Here is a 19,397-nt window from a genome sequence, read left to right on the forward strand (position 1 = left end):
GATATGGTGTGAAGTGTTGAAATGAATGGCGACATTCTCATCATCATTGCAGCGTCCACCCTTTGATCCCAAATCCTAAAAATCAGACCTCAAATTTCTGTGGTTTGTAGAACCCAAGCCTAGATGTCAGCCAAAAAAATTAATTGTCCTGGTGACCTTGCAAAAATTCTTGAATAAAGCATTCCCTGTGTGCTGGCTGCCTTACTGTGATTGAAAAAAGCCAAGGTATTTATTATTCCTTCATAATTCTTTCCTTGATCAGTTGCAGTTTTGGCCTCGCTTCCCTTCAGCTGCACATTGAACAGAACTGTAAAGAATCTCTTATGGAAAGAAGATGGTATTCATGTAAGAGGGATATTATGAAACACATTCATTGTTGCATTAAAAGCATACGCTTTTAAACACCGGGGCCTGTAGCACCACGTGGAATCAAAGACATACCACACAGCTCAGGTGAGGTCCCTATAATTTCACATACCGTGGACCAGAGGTTAAAGGAATATTGATGATTGCTCTGTGGGATAACATTAATTATGGTCCTCTATGACCGCGTGCCTTCCACTGAAATCACTCACCAGCAGCGCCCTCTGCTGGTCCACGGGAGCCCCCGCTTTATAAAGTGCTGCGATGCCTCGACACGCATGCAGTCAGTGGAAAAGAAGCGTTCCCTCCCTTCTTGAGCGCGCAGCTTTTTGAGGGAACCACCGGTGAGGGGGAAAAAAACCAGTCAGCGTTTTGTAGCACTTTCAGATGAGTTCTTCTGCCTCCTTAGAGATACTGACATAGCTATCACAGACCGCTTTGCGCCAGTTTAAGGACTGTTTTAGGGACAATTTATCTACAAGGGCCAACTGGAGCGGGCAGCTCTTATAATGCGGAGAGATCAAGTCTCAGTAGTTTGTCGGTATGAACGCAGCGCAGACGGACCCTGAATAACTGCTCTTACGGATTGACTGCTTGTTTGATTGCCATTTGATCTTTTTTTTCCCAGTGTCAAGGAATTCTTTCCTTTGTCGTGATTAGTTCATTATTAAGATATAAAATAAAATTGTGGATTACTTTTTGGGGGATTCGAGGATATTTTCGGAGCTGCATGTTTCTTTTAAAATTTGAATGAGGGTTTTTTACAGTTATCCTGCGCCTGGGTCACGGATCCGGAGAGGGGAGTTAATCCTTGAAAAGGTGGAAATATTCGTGTAATTCTAGCACAACTCATCCTTCTTGCGGCTGAGTCCAAAATGAAGTCTGTCACTGTGTGGATGTGCGTCTGCACCCTTGTTCTGCTCCCAGGTAAGAAGTTCCATTTGAGAATCACTCTCAGCCGTGCACATTAGGACATTAGTGATGATGTACACAACTGTGTTATTTTACCACTTTAAAAAAATATTAATAATGGAGTTGTTGTAGAATAGCAGGTAATCAACTCTTTAAAAATAAAAATAAAGATGAATTATGTATAGCTGGCATCTGATGGCTTTCTTCTTATATTGGGTTTGATTTTGATAAGACTATGTTCGATTTTCACCCAAAGCTACAAACCGAACTTGGTCTATGCGAGTGAGTCGTTTGCAGCCCACATAACACACTCACAGCTTCCACAGTGAAAGAAGAGCTCATTATTGTAACGAGAAAACATAGCTCTCAGTCAGCCAAAAATATCGCACAAGATTAATATATATATATATTATTTTTGCTAGTTGGTTGAACATGACGGAATCCACCACCACAAATCGTCATCGCCATCATTATGATCACATTAGCATTATCAGTATGTTCCCCCAAACGCATGCATTCGCATTTAAATGACATCCCTGACGGGCTGACTGACAGCCCCACAATAATTTAACGTTTAACTTTATGTAAGTCTTTTCTGACCCGCTGCTCTCCGGCTGATGCTCTTCTTCTCCTGATCTAAATGCACAACATCCCCACAAGGGGTCTCTCTTGTCATTTCACCAGAACTCTGTGTACTTAGCTTCGTGTGTGAAGGTGCATTTCAATCTCAAACTCTTGTCAAATGGCAACACTGGAGTCTTGCTCTGTGGATTACTGTTTACTCTGTGTAAGCTCATTTTCTGCTCACCTAGATGCAAATTAAACGTAGTCCTTGGCATGATATAATTAGATATTATTCAGTGATCGGATATACCTTTGGTTAGATTTAATAAGAATCTGAGTCTAGTTCTCTTTTGCTGCATTAAATGCACCAAAAACCTGTCTCGGTAAGCACCTAAATAACCCGCTATAAAGTAAACGAGACATAGCAAAACACTGCATAGAGGAGTGTATGAGCAATGTGCACCGGAGGAATAACTAACTGGCTTGCTAAAAGATGCCTGGGCAGGTATGGGCCTATAATAGGCTGCAAATCTGGTTTGTTCCCACATACAACTTGTTGCATAAATGGAACAGAGGATAAAGCATGAAGATAGACAGATACTAGCACACATAAAACACTAAACCCCCAAACATTAATTTGCAGTTTCTCAGTCACCATTCAGTTTTTACCACCACATATTTTTCTTTCTCTCCACATAGATGAGGCAGCAGGTTCCTGGGGTGTTCCCTCAGCTTTGCCCGTGTCTTTGGCTAACAGTGCTCCAGGATCTTCAAGCATCAAATCTGGGCCTGGAGCTCAGCCAGAATGGGTGAACTGCATCGAGGCAAGTGAAATGTGTAACCAGGACCCTCAGTGCAGCTCTTGGTACCGAGTTATGCGCCAGTGCCTTGTGGGTAAGGAGAAAGATGCCATGCTAGATAACAACAGGGAGTGCCAGGCTGCTCTGGAAGTGCTGCTGGTTAGCCCTCTGTATAACTGCCGTTGCAAGAGGTCCTTGAAGACGGAGCAGCAGTGTCTACAGATCTACTGGTCTATAAACATGGGACGCAATGAAGGTAGGAGGCAGGTGCTTTCAAGGTCTCACAAAATTCATGCTACCAAATTTTAACTGTACATTTTGTGAGCAATATAATAAAGGTCCACAGTGCCCCTCTTATCCCTCCTTCAGTTCTTTTGCGTGAGCTCTGTGGTCATGTACAGCAAGATGCAAGTAAAAGCAGCTGTTTATTATCCTTTGACAGATATGCAGCATACTTTCATTGATAGCTATATATGTGACTCACAGTCTAGAGGATTCTGACATGTATTTTTTTATGAATCTACTGACGTCGAGTACCAGTTAGTTTGTTTTCCGAGCAAAGACAAGAAGTAACCACACCCACTGTTGATGCCCTATTCCCCAGCGCCCTCTTACAGGGATACCCAGAAGCCCCTGATGAAAAATATATGCTTTCCTACTTTCCACACCCTCTCAGATGTAATGGAGCTATAATGGAATTACATTAGATGGACATGTTATGGTAGACTTATTGGTTTTCACCTAAAGTGTTCCATTTTACCTTGTAATTACTTTACAGTCATATAGCACAGTGGGCCTTATGTGTCCACTTTTGTGGGACATAAAATCACACTCAAAGGCTGATTTGTTGAAACCCTTTTTTAAGACAAGCTTCCTGGATTTTGATTTGAGATATCCTACACCTAAAGCTTTAAAGTTGTGATACACAGAAATAGAACATAGAAAAACAATCCACACCAGAATATAAAATCAGAGAGCCCTACCTACATCTTTCCCCTCTCAGGCCAACGCCAGTGTGATTGGACAAAATTAAAAAAAACATCACTTACATCACTTAAGACTCAAAGTACCAGAATGTCCTCCAGTTTACCCATTTTACTGCCATGCCTTAGTTCTTGTTTGGTCATTTTCCCTCTGTACAATACTTCAACAGATCTGATTTGAAGATTTCTGCAATTGACCAAAGTTTACATACAGAATTAATTTCTTAAAACATAAGAAAAGAGGCCGAACGCGTGCAGAAGCTTAATACCCTCTCAGATTATATCAGTTACCATATACTCAAAGTTTCGTATGTGCTTTTCTTGTCCAGTGTCACTAAAAGTGTGTTTCTCATTCCACATCAAGGGTAAAAACCACGCAAGCCTTATATTAGGACAAATCTGTCTGCTGGAGATGCACCACCCTAGAGATCACCCTAAAGGGGAACCCTAACCCAAGTGTGACATTTGTTAATACATGTGATCAAAGTCTATTTGGCAGATTCCAAGCGTCCATGTAAGCATGCAGCACATAATGTACTCAGCTGTTTTGACACGTGGGGTAATGATGGAGACATTTCAAAGTCTCCGAGCTTTGAGCATTTTGGGCTTTTGTGTGGTGATCTGTGAAGTGATTCGCCAGGCTGACTACTCATAGCGCCAGTTACACTTCATCAGACTTGTGGCAGCAGAGGGTCCCTGACAAGAGTTCAAGGGAAATGTGATGACATGGATGTTCCTCAGGCCCTGTGTCTCGCTTCCTGTCTTCTTCTCTTTTTCTAAATGTAATGATCTTTCTGTTCTCCCACTGCGCCTCATTTATGCCCCCACCTTCTCCTTTCCCCAAAAAATAGCCGCACCAGTCAATGGGTTTGAATGCGTCATGTAAGTTGCCTGGGCTGTCAAGAATAGAGACCTCCCGTGCCTCCAGTGTGTCCTTCACAGAGCATGTGCATCTGAAGAATACTTTCAGCGGTGACCCATTTTGGTCCTGTCACCCTTAGAGATAAAACCTGCTTTAACACAAACAAAAAGCTCTTACAGTGCAGCTTTAATCTAATCACGATCCACTGTGCAGTCAAGCAGGCTTTTGTTAACTGGAAACAATCTGTGTACAACATCCATCTCTGGAAACAAACATGAAAAGCTGAATCCCAGCAGACCCTCATGAAGTGGTGCTAAACCACTTAAAAACTGTGTGGATAAAACAGGATGGTTTGTAGCTTTGGAAAATTTCTTTGCTGCATTAATACGGAGAGACAATTGGAGAAGAGAGAAACATCTGAATAGAAATGGACTTGGATTCAAAGAAATGTAGCCAGACAAGGTCAAAGGATATGAATGGCCAACAGGAAGAGAGATGAGATTTTTAAAGTGCTGTGTAATTTCTACTGATGTGACGAGCATGGATACGGCATAGAGAATGTGTTTAATACTTTGTCAATACACAAAGGTCAATATATATATCTCAGAAAGTGTAGGAATCGATAAAGAAATCTTATTGTAGCTAGAATTTGCTATGTTTTGCATGAACTGTGTTAGCCAGGGACATGAACTTGGCCTGCAGGCTTGAGAGCTAAACCACTTTGTCAGTGAAGAGAAAGCTGATGAGGACCAAGGATGGACTGGGATTGACACAACATCCTGCTCTCCTTTCACAAACCTCCCACAGATACTTCACTGCCTCAGGCAAGGTTAACCCACTATCCCAGCTTTCTGGGAGTAAAGACCTCTTGTCAATATATCATTGTAAATATATAAATATAATTATATATATATAATTTAAAATTAAATGTGTGGTCTTAAGTCACAAAAGACTGTTTCGTGATCCCAATACCTGACAGTGGTTTGATGCACAGCCTAGGATCTGTGACCCTCTACTTACTTTAGCCCTCCATACGAGTGTCTGTGAAGTAATTCCAGGGATGTATTTAGTTACATCTACAGTAAGTAACTGCTTTGAAAAGGTTAACTTAGAACAAAGAGTTTTTTTCCTCTACTGCTCACCAGAATAAAACATATTTGTAACCAAAAAGCTTTTTGTTCACTCTGTTGAGTCAGTTGCATTTTCTAATGCTTGTAAATGCCTTGAAAGGAAATGTTTTATCTTTGTACTTTATAGATCATAGCAGTATTATTGCTTATCAGCTATATGAGTGAGTTGGTCTACCTTACCAACAGGTTCTCTGATATGGAACTGCTTGGAAAATGGGAAATAGGTGCTGGGATTTATCGAAACATGCAGACATACTTGAAATACAGTGGCAAAAGCAGAGTTTTTACAATTCTAACAAGCTTGAAAGTCTATATTTGGTATGACGACCTTTATTTGTCAACACAGCCTGAACTCTCTTTGGCAAGCTTTTTTTTTGTCATTTATTTCTTTACGTAGTCTTCAAAAATAGATATCCTGGCTTCTTGAAGGACATTCACAGCTTTTTTGGATGCAGGTTGCATTTTGTTTCATTCTCTGTCAAGAGGATCCCATACTGCGTCAATAATGTTCAGATCCAGATTTTTGGGGAGGCCAATCCATGACTGATAGTGTTCACTTGTGAGTTTTCTTTTTCTTTCCAAGTATGTTTTTACTGCATTGACAGTATGTTTGGGATCTTTGACTGTCACTGTTGTAACTAACCCTAACCCGCACAACATGTCGATATATATGTCAGGTTTTTGGCTCTTTGGGAATCACTTTGTTGGTGTTAAAATACCAGAGCAATACCTACAAACCTGAGAGAATAGCTCAAAGAAGACATCGTTTGTGCAGAGATCGTGTCCTTGTGCCAGAGAGGCTGACCAGACAGCAATCAACACTCAGGCCCAGCAAAAGCATATTAGCCAGGAAGGGCTTTACTCACTGTCCATTATGGTTTGTTGCTAAAAGACTCCAAATTGGTCATCCCAATGGTCATGCCTGAGAAGCAGTATGGTGGCCAGGCATAGGCAGACAAATAGGTGAATTGGTGAGAAACAACATGTCTCAAAGAACGTGTGATCCTAGTAGAGCTACTGTTGCCCAGTGAGCTTCTAGGCAGGCCATGGCAGAAAGTGGCTGGAGATTTGTTCAACTTGAATGGCAGCAACTATTAATGAGCCCATATACCCACACTTTTGGAGTTTTGGTATTTCCTTGTAGACTTTATTTGAAATATCAAGCAAACTACCTGGTTTGCATTTGTCTTACATTCTTAAAATCTACTAAAAATTGTTTTGTTTCACTCTCAGCTGTCAGTTAGTCCTCAGGAAACCATAAACCACCAAATGCAAATTTCAGCATCAAAGTCACAGAACCACTAAACTTATTAAAATTTAGCCTCTACAACACATGAATGTGTGGACAAAACTTAAGCATACACACACAAACACACAAATCGCTGATATGTGAAAAACCTTTTTGATGTGTGTGGAAAATATCTGTGTGTGTGAGAGAAAACAGACCTCAAACCACTGAAAGAAGCATGTCTGCAGACATAAAGATAATGAAGAGATGCTGCTGCTGGGAAAGTGTACGAAATAGATAAAAATCATTTCATCCATGCATATGTGTGTTACTGAGATGAAGACACAAACATGTGAACGTCTCTTTCTAGAATGGCAGATTATGAAGTCAAAGAGAAAAAGACTTCAGCATGAAAACAGTGTGCCTGCCCAGCATCCACACTTTTGAAACTCTGTAATCTATTAAATGTGTGTGCTGCGACGTTATTTCGCAGGCAAAGACATACTTTTGAAATTGCACTTACATCTTAAAGCATTTTCATGCTTTTCATGTTTTGGTTATTAAATGTGACTGTCAGCTTTTTCTAATGTATGTTTAAAAGATATTCAGCTACTTTCCAGCTTTGAAACTTCTTCTTCTGTGTGAATTTTAACTTTCTAACTGTTAAGCACTTTGACTTTCAGGGGACTGATTCTGTGTATTTCAGCTTATTCTCTAATTTATTATGACTTTAGGTTGCCGGTCCGAGCCCCGGCTCAGACAGTCTCGGTCGTTGTGTCCTTGGGCAAGACACTTCACCTACCGCCTACTGGTGTTGGCCAGAGGGGCCGATGGCGCGATATGGCAGCCTCGCCTCTGTCAGTCTGCCCCAGGGCAGCTGTGGCTACAACTGTAGCTTGCCTCCACCAATGTGTGAATGTGAGAGTGAATGAATAGTGGTATTGTAAAGCGCTTTGAGGGCTCCCGAAAAGCTCTATATAAATGCAATCCATTATTATTATTTATTTTATTTTTATGGTGCACAGTGGCTGTGGTCCTTATGGCCAGTATTGGGTTACATCAAATGTAGTAGACTAATTTGCATTTAAGCTCATGATGCTTAGATTAATTCACTGAATTACACCCCTATGCCATCTGTATACAGTCTAGTGTAAAGATAATATACACTATACAGTGTAGGAAGTGGAAATCAGGCAAGACAGAATTTCTGTACTTTTGTAACCAAAATATAATTTTATGTCTGTTAAACTGTGTTATCTTTGACATTGATGTAGATTCGGGTAAAGAGATGGGAACAAACTGTGTGTTTTTGTGACAGGCTGCTAGTAATGAAGTGTCTAAAAACTGGTTCTTTGCTAAGTTATCTGTTGTGCGTAGACACAGCACTGCTTCATCGCATAAGTGAGGTGAGTTTTCTATGATTCATAGGTCAATGTCAAGTGGCTTAACAAACAAAAGAAAACAAATATGCCTCTAAAAGTGTGTGTGTGTGTTTGCACCTCCCTGAGAAATTAGTATTGGCATCAGCATAAAGAATGTAGACCTCATTAATTACAACAACAGCAAGCACTGATACATAGTGCTTATTTTCAACAAATCTCTTACAGTGCTGACAGTTTGGGGCTTTTACTGCCCTCTACATCTGGTTTCATAACTGCCTATCTCTTGTATTGAAGATTATTTTGTTTGACTACATTGGACTTTTCATTAAACTCAAAAATCTTGTACAGTAAAGCTGCTGCAGATTCAGATATTAGATTTGTGATACATATTTAATATGTCTGTGAAGGTTCTGTCATCCAGGTCATCGCAGTCAAAGGAGCTTGCAAAGAAAAGCGTCTGGACTTCTTTAAGTTAGTTGAAGACGTTTCACCTCTCATCCGAGAAGCTTCTTCAGTTCTAAGGTCAAATGGTGGGGAGTCCCAGATTTAAACCTAGTGGGAGTATCCCCCCACTAGGTGCGGCTCTGGATCGTGGCAGAAATTGTGGAAATCCAGATGGTAGCCAGTGATAGTACTTTTTGTCTAATAAGTGTTACTGTGGGTGATATTTGATGCTTCTCCTCTGTTGTTCAAACATTCAAAAAATATGTATCTGCGTGATGATGTGGGGGGATACTCCCACTAGGTTTAAATCTGGGACTCCCCACCATTTGACCTTAGAACTGAAGAAGCTTCTCGGATGAGAGGTGAAACGTCTTCAAGTAACTTAAAGAAGTCCAGACGCTTTTCTTTGCAAGCTCCTTTGACTACATATTTAATAACTTCCAAGATTCATAGTGAAAGCGTGTTCACGACGGTTCCTAAAATTTTAGGAAATTTGAGAAATTTTAGGACTTTATTGTCAGTAATCATATCATATTTAGGGAATAGCATAACTGGTCCTCAAACTTGACACAGTAATGTTGTTTCTTGTGTAGCCTGGCTAAATTAACCAGCCCAGAACACAGATTATCTTTGGGGTTCTTTTAATCTGAATGATAAAGTAAGTGCTCAGAAGAAAATAACAAGGTTGTAAAAATAAAGAAATAAAATTGTTACAGACAGCTCCTATCCAGTAACAGCTTTGTGCTCTGGTAACCCACTGCTACTGCAGGTTATTTCCCCAACTTTATCAGCATCTGGAACTCAAGGACATCTAGCGTCATTTCGTGTCTGATATAAACCCAAACATAAATAAAACAAAACTTAGCAGTGCAAAAATAACTGTAGTGGCTTCTCCTGCATAGATACAGAGCCAAGATTAAACAGTTAACACGGTACATTTCCCTCTTACCCACAGAGATAGTATAATACAAGTGTGAACTCAAATACATACAGTGCATTAATCCAGCAGAAAACGGAATATGGATCCCTCTGAGACGAACGGCGAAGTTGGTGGCAGCTACTCCTGGTGCCTTAACTGTTGCACACTTTGCGTTCAAAACAGATCACGCAGCGAAAAAAAGGCATTGCACACCCACATAACACCAATGCAAGCTAGCACTCGTGCATGTCTCCGTAGATCCCCATGATCCCTTCCGCTCTCAGAGGTACCCCAAAAGAAAAACAGTGCCATCCAGTGGCATGTCCCATAATATCGAACTTCCACCCGGCTACATACTCCCCTGCTTAAGAGTCAACGTCCCCGGTGACTCAATTGGTATATCTCAACTCATGCACTGCTTCCTTAAAGAGAGCAGTACCCAAATTAGTCAACAACTGAGACAGTACCTCAGGGCTCAAGGTGATGGCATGACATGCTGATACAGGGACATGGTAAGGGTTTGAATGCACTCCAGCATTAGCTCTTTTACTCCGACGGGGCACTGGTGTTGGTGGAATGACCCCAATATCCCTGTTAGTTTCAGTAGCAACTGTCTCTGGTGTGGACACCTGCTCAGAGTCAGATCGTACAGTAACACGAGCATCATCAGTGTTTACAGACTCAGAAATGTCACTGCTTTGAACTGCTTCATCAGACCCCTGCTCTGCACTTGGGTATGAGGTTTCTCCGAACAACACATACTCAGGATCTGGATCTGAACAGCCTGTTTTCTCTTCTGTCCTAGGACTCACTACCACAGGGGATTAATTATTTTTCTTTTTCCTGGGTGCAGGAATTGGGCCAATACAAGGTCTAAGGTTAGCTCTGTGAACCCGTTTTACTGGCCCACCCTCCACCGGCTCCACTGCATGTGTGCTGCCCTGGACTTCGACAACCCTATAAACCACAGGGCTCCAGGCGTCCTGAATTTTGTTCCTGCCTTGGGGCCAGTGTCGCAGATAAACTAACTGACCTACTTCAACAGGGGGGCAATAGACTCGGGTTTTGTCCAGCTCAAGCCTTTCCGCTGCTTTCTGCTCCGTGTACTGCCTTGCTCTGTTATGTGCTTCATTTAAGCGCTGCTGATGCACAACCAGCCAGTCATGTCTCTTATCAAGCACCTGCTCCTGCCCCAGTAAAGCATCTACAGGAAGGTGGGGGTGCACTCCAAACATGAGGTAATACGGCGAGTGCCCTGTGGTGGCATGGGGAGTCACATTGTACGCATAGACCAATTCTGGCAAATACTCAGGCCAACGGCGTTTCTTGTCAGGTGGGAGGGTACGCAATAGGTCATGAAGTGTCCTATTGAAACGTTCACATTGTGCATTACCTTGGGGATGATGTGGTGTAGTACGGCTTTTTTTAACCCCATATAACTTGCACAGTTCCTGAATCACATCACTTTCAAAATTTCTGCCCTGATCAGAATGTAACCTCTCTGGTACGCCATACCTCATGAACCACTCTCTAAGCAAAATCTTAGCAGTTGTATCAGCTTTCTGGTCGCGTGTGGGGAAAGCTTGTGTGAACTTGGTGAAAACATCTGTAACCACCAACACATTTTCCCGTCCATCTGAGGCTGGCTCCAACATGCTAAAATCTACTGCAACCACTTCAAGAGGTCTAGTGGCCAAAAAAGGCTTGACAGGGGCATGAATCTTGGGCTGTGGCAACTTAGTAAGCACACATCTGTAGCATTTCTTAATCCACTGGTCCACTTCTTCATACATACCAACCCAAAAACATCTCTGTCTTAACAGATTCTGGGTCCGCTCCACCCCCTGATGCCCCATCTGATCATGCACACTCCCCAGTACAGCTTCCTTTAAACAAGCTGGCAAAAGGAGCTGCTGACACCTCCCCAAATGTCCATCCTCAATGACCCGATACAACAATCCCTCCAACTCCATGATACGTGACCACTGCCGGAGCAGAGAAATCACAGACTTAGCCAAACCTCTCCTCTGCTGGTGTGTGGGTTTCTTCTTTTTGTCCCAAAACTGCCTAAAGGACTTGATAGTAGGGTCAGAGCACTGAAACTGTCGCAACTCTTCCTTAGAATACCCTGGCAGAGTGGGTGTATTCCCTTGGGAATCAGTAAAATGGGTGTCTTGCTCAACTGCTGTGACCCGGGCCTGCCTCACCTGACAACATTTTACACCTGCACTTACTAAGTCCAGGCCTAGCGTTGTCCCTCTGCTGACAAGGTTACAGATGGATATGCATCCATCAAACTCCTCCTCATCTCCTGCAGGCTGGGGCTCCCCTGCTAATGGCTGTCTAGAGAGGGTATCGGCTGCTGTGTTACACCGACCAGGACGATACTGCACCTCAAAGTCAAATGGCGCTAACTGGGCAACCCAGCGCTGTTCAATGGCTCCCAGCTTTGCTGAGTTCAGGTGGCAGAGGGGGTTGTTATCTGTCACAACTGTGAATTTGGAGCCTAAGAGATACCCCCTAAACTTCTCAGACACAGCCCATTTAAGGGCGAGGAGCTCTAATTTCATGCTGCTATAGTTTCTGTCATTTCTCTCTGCATTTCTCAACCTTCGGCTGGCGTATGCTATAACACGTTTCCTGCCACCCTGCACCTGATAAAGAACTGCTCCCAGTCCTAAACTGCTGGCATCCGTCTCAACAACAAATGGCAGTGAGAAATCAGCATAAGCAAGTAGGGGGGCACTCGTGAGCTTCTCTTTCAGCTGTTCAAATGACTCTTGACAAGATGGCGTCCACACACTTTCCAGCAAGTTTTTATATTTAGCTGGACTGTCCTCCTTGCCCCATGCATTAATCAGATCATGCAAAGGACCTGCCAGCTGCGAAAATCCATGGAGAAATCTCCTGTAATAACTGCAAAAACCCAGGAAGGATCTCAGCTCTTTAACTGTGGTGGGTACTGGCCACTGCCTCACTGCAGCTATCTTGTCTGGGTCCGTACCTATCCCTTCAGCTGAGATCTGGTGACCCAAAAAGCGTACACTAGATTGGAGAAAATGACATTTCTCCACCTTAACCTTCAGCCCAGTTTCCCTGAGTCTCTGCAACACTGTCTGAAGACGTGTCAAATGGTCTTCAAAAGTTGATGAGTAGACTAATATGTCATCTAGGTACACGAGCATGATCTGAAGGATTAAGTCACTCATAGTGGCCTGCATGAGTCTTTGGAAAGTGGCTGGACCGTTACACACACCAAAGGGCAATCTGGTATATTCAAACAACCCAAATGGGGTTGTAAAAGCAGTCTTGTGCCTGTCTCTTTCGTGAACTGCCACTTGATGATAGCCACTTGCCAGGTCGATAGTCGAGAAAAACCTTGCACCATGTAATGCATCAAAGGATTCATCTATACGGGGCAAAGGAAAGGCATCACGTCTGGTCTTGGCATTTAGCCGCCTGTAATCGACACATAACCTCAAGCTGTTGTCTGTCTTCCTCACCAGCACAATGGGCGATGCATAGGCACTAGTGCTTTCTTTGATCACACCCTTTTTCAGAAGCTGGGTTATGTGTTCTCGCACCTCTTTGTACTGTGTTGGAGGTATCCGTCGGTAGGCCTGAGTGACCGGGACATCATCGACTAGGTGTATCTCATGACTGATCTTCTCTGTATAACCTAGATCTTCATCCTTGAAAGCAAAAACATCTGCATACTGAGCCAAAAGTGCAGCTAATTTGGTCTGTTCCTCTTGGGAGCCACTAATGCTCAGCTGCTCTATCAGCAATTTCAGTTCACCATCAGATTCTTTAGCCCCTTCCTTATTCAGTGACACTTCCTCGTGGTCAGCAGAGATACGATTAAACTGCACCTCAGCTGCATTTTCAACACACTCCACTACAGTAAGCATACCAAGTCTGGTCCGGGGAGCCAACCACACATCTTCCTGAGAGAAGTTCACAACTTGAACTGGAAACACGTGCCTGTCAGTTTCAACAAGAGTAGGAACAACAACCAAACCACTGGGAACGAGCGTGTTGGTTGGCTCAAGTAACATTAAGGTCTGGTCATCTGAAACTTTCCCAAGCCCTCTAGCAAATACTGTGGCCACGGATGATGCTGGCACGTGTACAGTATTTTTACCAGCTAACCGGGCGATGGATGACCTCTCTAATACTTCGCAGGCTTGCACCCTCTGAAAAGCTTCTCCCCAAGCAGCATTTAACTCTCCTCCGAGAGTTGAATCAAAACTAGCAATGGCTAGCTCCTTACATCTCTTTATTATGTTCATTCCAACAAGAACAGGGGGGGATCCCTCTAGTCTGCTGGCACCTTTTCCCACCTGCTGTTCCACATCATTTTCCTGCACCTTAACTTTAGCTGACATTAGCTCTTGGTCCTGTGGCCCTCCTGGTTCTGGGGCGGGGTCCCTGACTACCAAAAACCCACACTCCTGTGCTGTTAACCCCATGACCTGCACATCCAGCTCAATGTAACCTATATAAGGAATTGGCAATGAGTTAGCTGCAGTCAATTTAAGCCATTTAGCTGTAGGGGTTACATCATCATCTTCACCCATTAGGTGTTGTCGGAAAAATGCCTCTGAGATGGTGCTAACCTGGCTCCCTGTATCCAAAAGGGTTCTAGCCTTAATCCCTCCCACCTCAATTTCAACTTCAGGACATTTACCAACTGCTCTGTCAAAAAATCTCTCACGAGTTAGGGTCTTTGAGCCAGTAGTCTCCCCTCGAATTGCCCGGCTCTTGGCAACCGAGGTGGCTAGTTTCCCTGACCAGGTGCAGGAACAGAAACTGGAGAAGCTCCTTGCTTAAGGGTTTTGCACTCCCTAGCAATGTGTCCAACTCCCTTACACCTGAAACAGATGGGCTTCCCATCATCAGTGAACTGGAACTTTGATCTGGGAATCCCACGTTTAGGGGCCCTTTCTCCGGATGTAACACTCTCCCTAACCACACTGAGTAACTCCCCAATAGCCTTGCCCTGCTCAGAAACCACCTTAAGGATTTCATCTACAGTGGGGCAAAAAAGTATTTAGTCAGCCACCGATTGTGCAAGTTCCCCCACTTAAAATGATGACAGAGGTCAGTAATTTGCACCAGAGGTACACTTCAACTGTGAGAGACAGAATGTGAAAAAAAAATCCATGAATCCACATGGTAGGATTTGTAAAGAATTTATTCCTAAATCAGGGTGGAAAATAAGTATTTGGTCACCTCAAACATGGAAAATCTCTGGCTCTCACAGACCTGTAACGTCTTCTGTAAGACGCTTTTCTGTCCCCCACTCATTACCTGTATGAATGGCACCTGTTTGAACTCATCATCTGTATAAAAGACACCTGTCCACAGCCTCAAACAGTCAGACTCCAAACTCCGCCACTCCGCCATGGCCAAGACCAAAGAGCTTTCGAATGACACCAGGAAAAGTATTGTAGACCTGCACCAGACTGGGAAGAGTGAATCTACAATAGGCAAGCAGCTTGGTGTGAAAAAATCAACTGTGGGAGCAATCATCAGAAAATGGAAGACATACAAGACCACTGATAATCTCCCTCGATCTGGGGCTCCACGCAAGATCTCATCCCGTGGGGTCAAAATGATCATGAGAACGGTGAGCAAAGATCCCAGAACCACACGGGGGGACCTGGTGAATGACCTGCAGAGAGCTGGGACCAAAGTAACAAAGGTCACCATCAGTAACACACTACAACGGCAGGGAATCAAATCCCGCAGTGCCAGACGTGTTCCGCTGCTGAAGCCAGTGCATGTCCAGGCCCGTCTGAAGTTTGCCAGAGAGCACATGGATGATACAGCAGAGGATTGGGAGAATGTCATGTGGTCAGATGAAACCAAAGTAGAACTTTTTGGTATAAACTCAACTCGTCGTGTTTGGAGGAAGAAGAATACTGAGTTGCATCCCAAGAACACCATACCTACTGTGAAGCATGGGGGTGGAAACATCATGCTATGGGGCTGTTTTTCTGCCAAGGGGATAGGACGACTGATCCGTGTTAAGGACAGAATGAATGGGGCCATGTATGGTGGGATTTTGAGCCAAAACCTCCTTCCATCAGTGAGAACTTTGAAGATGAAACGAGGCTGGGTCTTCCAACATGACAATGATCCAAAACACACCGCCCGGGCAACAAAGGAGTGGCTCCGTAAGAAGCATTTGAAAGTCCTGGAGTGGCCTAGCCAGTCTCCAGACCTCAACCCCATAGAAAATCTGTGGCGGGAGTTGAAAGTCCGTGTTGCTCGGCGACAGCCCCAAAACATCACTGCTCTCGAGAAGATCTGCATGGAGGAATGGGCCAAAATACCAGCTACTGTGTGTGCAAACCTGGTAAAGACCTATAGTAAACGTTTGACCTCTGTTATTGCCAACAAAGGTTATGTTACAAAGTATTGAGTTGTATTTTTGTTATTGACCAAATACTTATTTTCCACCCTGATTTACGAATAAATTCTTTACAAATCCTACCATGTGGATTCATGGATTTTTTTTTCACATTCTGTCTCTCACAGTTGAAGTGTACCTCTGGTGCAAATTACTGACCTCTGTCATCATTTTAAGTGGGGGAACTTGCACAATCGGTGGCTGACTAAATACTTTTTTGCCCCACTGTAGAGTTGCAGATGACCTATCTGGAGATTCACGGGTACTCTGATCCCTTGCAACCGCACTGTCACTTAATATGGGCCTGCTCTTGGCAACTCTGGTGCCACTAGGTTTTTCTTCCATCGACCAAGCAATTGCTTCCTGACGTACATCAAAAAGCGTAGACTCTGGCTTTTCCCTCACCATCTTGCGAAGCTCCCTTCGCAGAGTGGAGTCTCTTACTCCCTCCACAAACTGGTCTCTAACTGCCATCTTTGTGTCTCGTACTGCATCAGGCCTTTGTTTAAGGGCTAAGCGGAGGATCTGGGACAGAGCGTGTGAGTACTCAAAGAAATCTTCACCTTCTAGCTGGAAACGGCTAAAAATGGTTTGCAGTAACTGTGCTACACTGCGCCTCTCACCATAAGCTTCTCTGAGAAAACAAAATATTTCTTCGGGTTCAATTTGCTCTCCCCCAGTACATAACTTGATCTCTTCAAGTGCAGAACCCCTGAGGAGGGAAAAAATGAAGTCAACCTGATCATCATTACCCAAGCCTCTAGTTCTGATACCCCTCTGTACTTCATCAATAAACTCCTCTACAGAACGTCCATCTACGGTTGCATCCCCACTAAAGGGTTGAATAGGTCGCTCTCGCGGCAGATATACATATGACCTACTTGCCCCGTCACTCAAAGCAGTTATCCTGGCCATAGCCTGGTCATGTTTGTTACTCAGTTCTGACAATTTTGCCTGAAGCTCAGTGACAGGGTCCCTTGCGGTGGCCCCCGCCAAACCCTGGTCATCGTCACTGTTTGTGTCTGACATAATGAAATGTCTGTGTCCAGATTAGTCTTTGGTCAGGATGCAGAAATTGCCTTAGCAGTCTATTCAGCTAGGTGCCACTGATGTCCTCTTCTCCTCTGGAAAGAATCCTTCCCTCGATCGAAATCACCCTCTTCTGGAAAGACTGGCCACTGCTCCTCTGCCCACCTCTGGTATGGCCTCAATCGTCCGATCCTTTCCAATCCCTCGCGTCGCAGGTGACCACCACTACAGTTATTTCTTGCACCGTAAAATAACCTACTTAAACGGAAACCCATAAAAAACAAAATCGCTGAGCTGCCACTTTTGCAGATACCCCACTCCTGGTACCAAATTGTGTAGCCTGGCTAAATTAACCAGCCCAGAACACAGATTATCTTTGGGGTTCTTTTAATCTGAATGATAAAGTAAGTGCTCAGAAGAAAATAACAAGGTTGTAAAAATAAAGAAATAAAATTGTTACAGACAGCTCCTATCCAGTAACAGCTTTGTGCTCTGGTAACCCACTGCTACTGCAGGTTATTTCCCCAACTTTATCAGCATCTGGAACTCAAGGACATCTAGCGTCATTTCGTGTCTGATATAAACCCAAACATAAATAAAACAAAACTTAGCAGTGCAAAAATAACTGTAGTGGCTTCTCCTGCATAGATACAGAGCCAAGATTAAACAGTTAACACGGTACATTTCCCTCTTACCCACAGAGATAGTATAATACAAGTGTGAACTCAAATACATACAGTGCATTAATCCAGCAGAAAACGGAATATGGATCCCTCTGAGACGAACGGCGAAGTTGGTGGCAGCTACTCCTGGTGCCTTAACTGTTGCACACTTTGCGTTCAAAACAGATCACGCAGCGAAAAAAAGGCATTGCACACCCACATAACACCAATGCAAGCTAGCACTCGTGCATGTCTCCGTAGATCCCCATGATCCCTTCCGCTCTCAGAGGTACCCCAAAAGAAAAACAGTGCCATCCAGTGGCATGTCCCATAATATCGAACTTCCACCCGGCTACACTTGTGTTACCTAAGTCCTTCAGTTATCTGTAAAATGTGCAGAGGCAAAGCCATCAAAAGACCTTGGTTTGTGTGGGAGAAAACAAGCTTCTCAACGAAGGTCACGTTTTTCATCACTGACAGTTGAAGCCATCAAATGTTGGTGCGGCTCTGGATCGTGGCAGGAATCCTGGAAATCCAGATGGTAGCCAGTGATAGTACTTTTTGTCTAATAAGTGTTACTGTGGGTGATATTTGATGCTTCTCCTCTGTTGTTCAAACATTCAAAAATATGTATCTGCGTGATGATGTTTTTTTTCTATAATAACGATGTAGACTCACTAACAAAGAAAAAAGAAAGAAAACACCAGCTGCTATGTGTTCACCTTGGATTCATTGAGGACAATAAGGGAATATTGGATGTTTTGGTTTGTGTTAACCAGTAGCCAAGCAACAACAGTCAGTAAGTGTAATGTCTGGTTTGTGCTGCCACATATTTCAGACTGATGATGGGGTTCATGCTTTAGCCCTCAGTGTTAAACTGTGCGACATCCACCCTTTCGCACTTCTCTCACATAGCTCTGTCAGCCTTAAAACTGAAAATGTCAACGTATTTGACACTATACCCAGAGACTTTAAAGTTAAACATTGACCAAGTCAAACCCAGACTCACCATGAGATAGCCTGACGGAAAGGCCGTCAAGCTGAAGTATGTTCTGTGTCCATGAGATGTGACTGTAAATTACAATCCAAGTGAGTGTGACCAGTGTTTCAAAGTTGACAATGCGTGAGAAAAAAGTGTGCCGAGGCTGAGAAAACATACAAAGCGCCTCGACAAAGTGACAGCAGTATGATTCATAACCGTCATCTAGTGCTGCTTGATGTGTCTTCTTGAAATATCAGCAAGCTGACACATCTCAGCAGGTGTTTAACTACACTTCTGAAACATTTTACATTTCACACCATGTCCTTACCCTTGTGAATGTGGTGGAATAACAAGGCCATGAAGCTAGAATGTGGGGCCACATCTCCCATTATTCTAGTCTGCCTCCATTTGTCTTAAAATCTTGAAAATCTTTTTTCAGTGGTAGGGTAAATGGTGTCATGTTAATTGTGTTTTCTCACAGAAGATGGCAGCTGAATTCAATGCATCAGTGCAACTGTCCATAATGGATAATGGATGGATTCTGCTCTGAATGGGCCCGTGTCAGTGCAAGGCGAGTGAATCTGTGCAGGACTCTTGAATCCATAAAAGAAGTAATTAAGAAAGAACTGTTGGCTGCTACACAGGGGAATATTGCATAGGTGGCTCTCAATTATGCTCCGGGGCTCGTGTGAATATTGCACAATTGAAGATTTAAACAA

At 43.4% G+C, this 19,397-nt stretch overlaps 1 protein-coding gene and 2 long non-coding RNA genes across 4 annotated transcripts in view; 1 reads left to right on the plus strand and 2 right to left on the minus strand.

Moving 5' to 3' along the window:
* The first annotated feature begins 658 nt into the window (after positions 1-658).
* The window catches only part of LOC101479206 (GDNF family receptor alpha-2), a 76,257-nt gene continuing 57,518 nt past the window's right edge, over positions 659-19,397 (plus strand). For both annotated transcript variants that reach the window (XM_004544351.3, XM_004544352.3), the window contains exons 1-2: positions 659-1,290; positions 2,539-2,895. In XM_004544351.3, the coding sequence (XP_004544408.1) occupies positions 1,239-1,290; positions 2,539-2,895 (409 nt within the window). In that variant the 5' untranslated portion in view covers positions 659-1,238. The remainder of the gene's footprint in view (positions 1,291-2,538; positions 2,896-19,397) is intronic.
* On the minus strand, positions 9,293-10,226 carry LOC143421472 (uncharacterized). The gene is made up of 2 exons (XR_013101132.1): positions 9,660-10,226; positions 9,293-9,562 (listed from the first exon to the last, which is right to left on the minus strand). It is a non-coding gene; the product is annotated as an uncharacterized LOC143421472 (long non-coding RNA).
* LOC143421471 (uncharacterized) lies at positions 17,405-18,047 on the minus strand. Its single transcript, XR_013101131.1, has 2 exons — positions 17,772-18,047; positions 17,405-17,674 (listed from the first exon to the last, which is right to left on the minus strand). It is a non-coding gene; the product is annotated as an uncharacterized LOC143421471 (long non-coding RNA).

The sequence above is a fragment of the Maylandia zebra genome, linkage group LG12 (assembly GCF_041146795.1).
Source record: "Maylandia zebra isolate NMK-2024a linkage group LG12, Mzebra_GT3a, whole genome shotgun sequence".
Taxonomy (NCBI): Eukaryota; Metazoa; Chordata; class Actinopteri; order Cichliformes; family Cichlidae; genus Maylandia; species Maylandia zebra.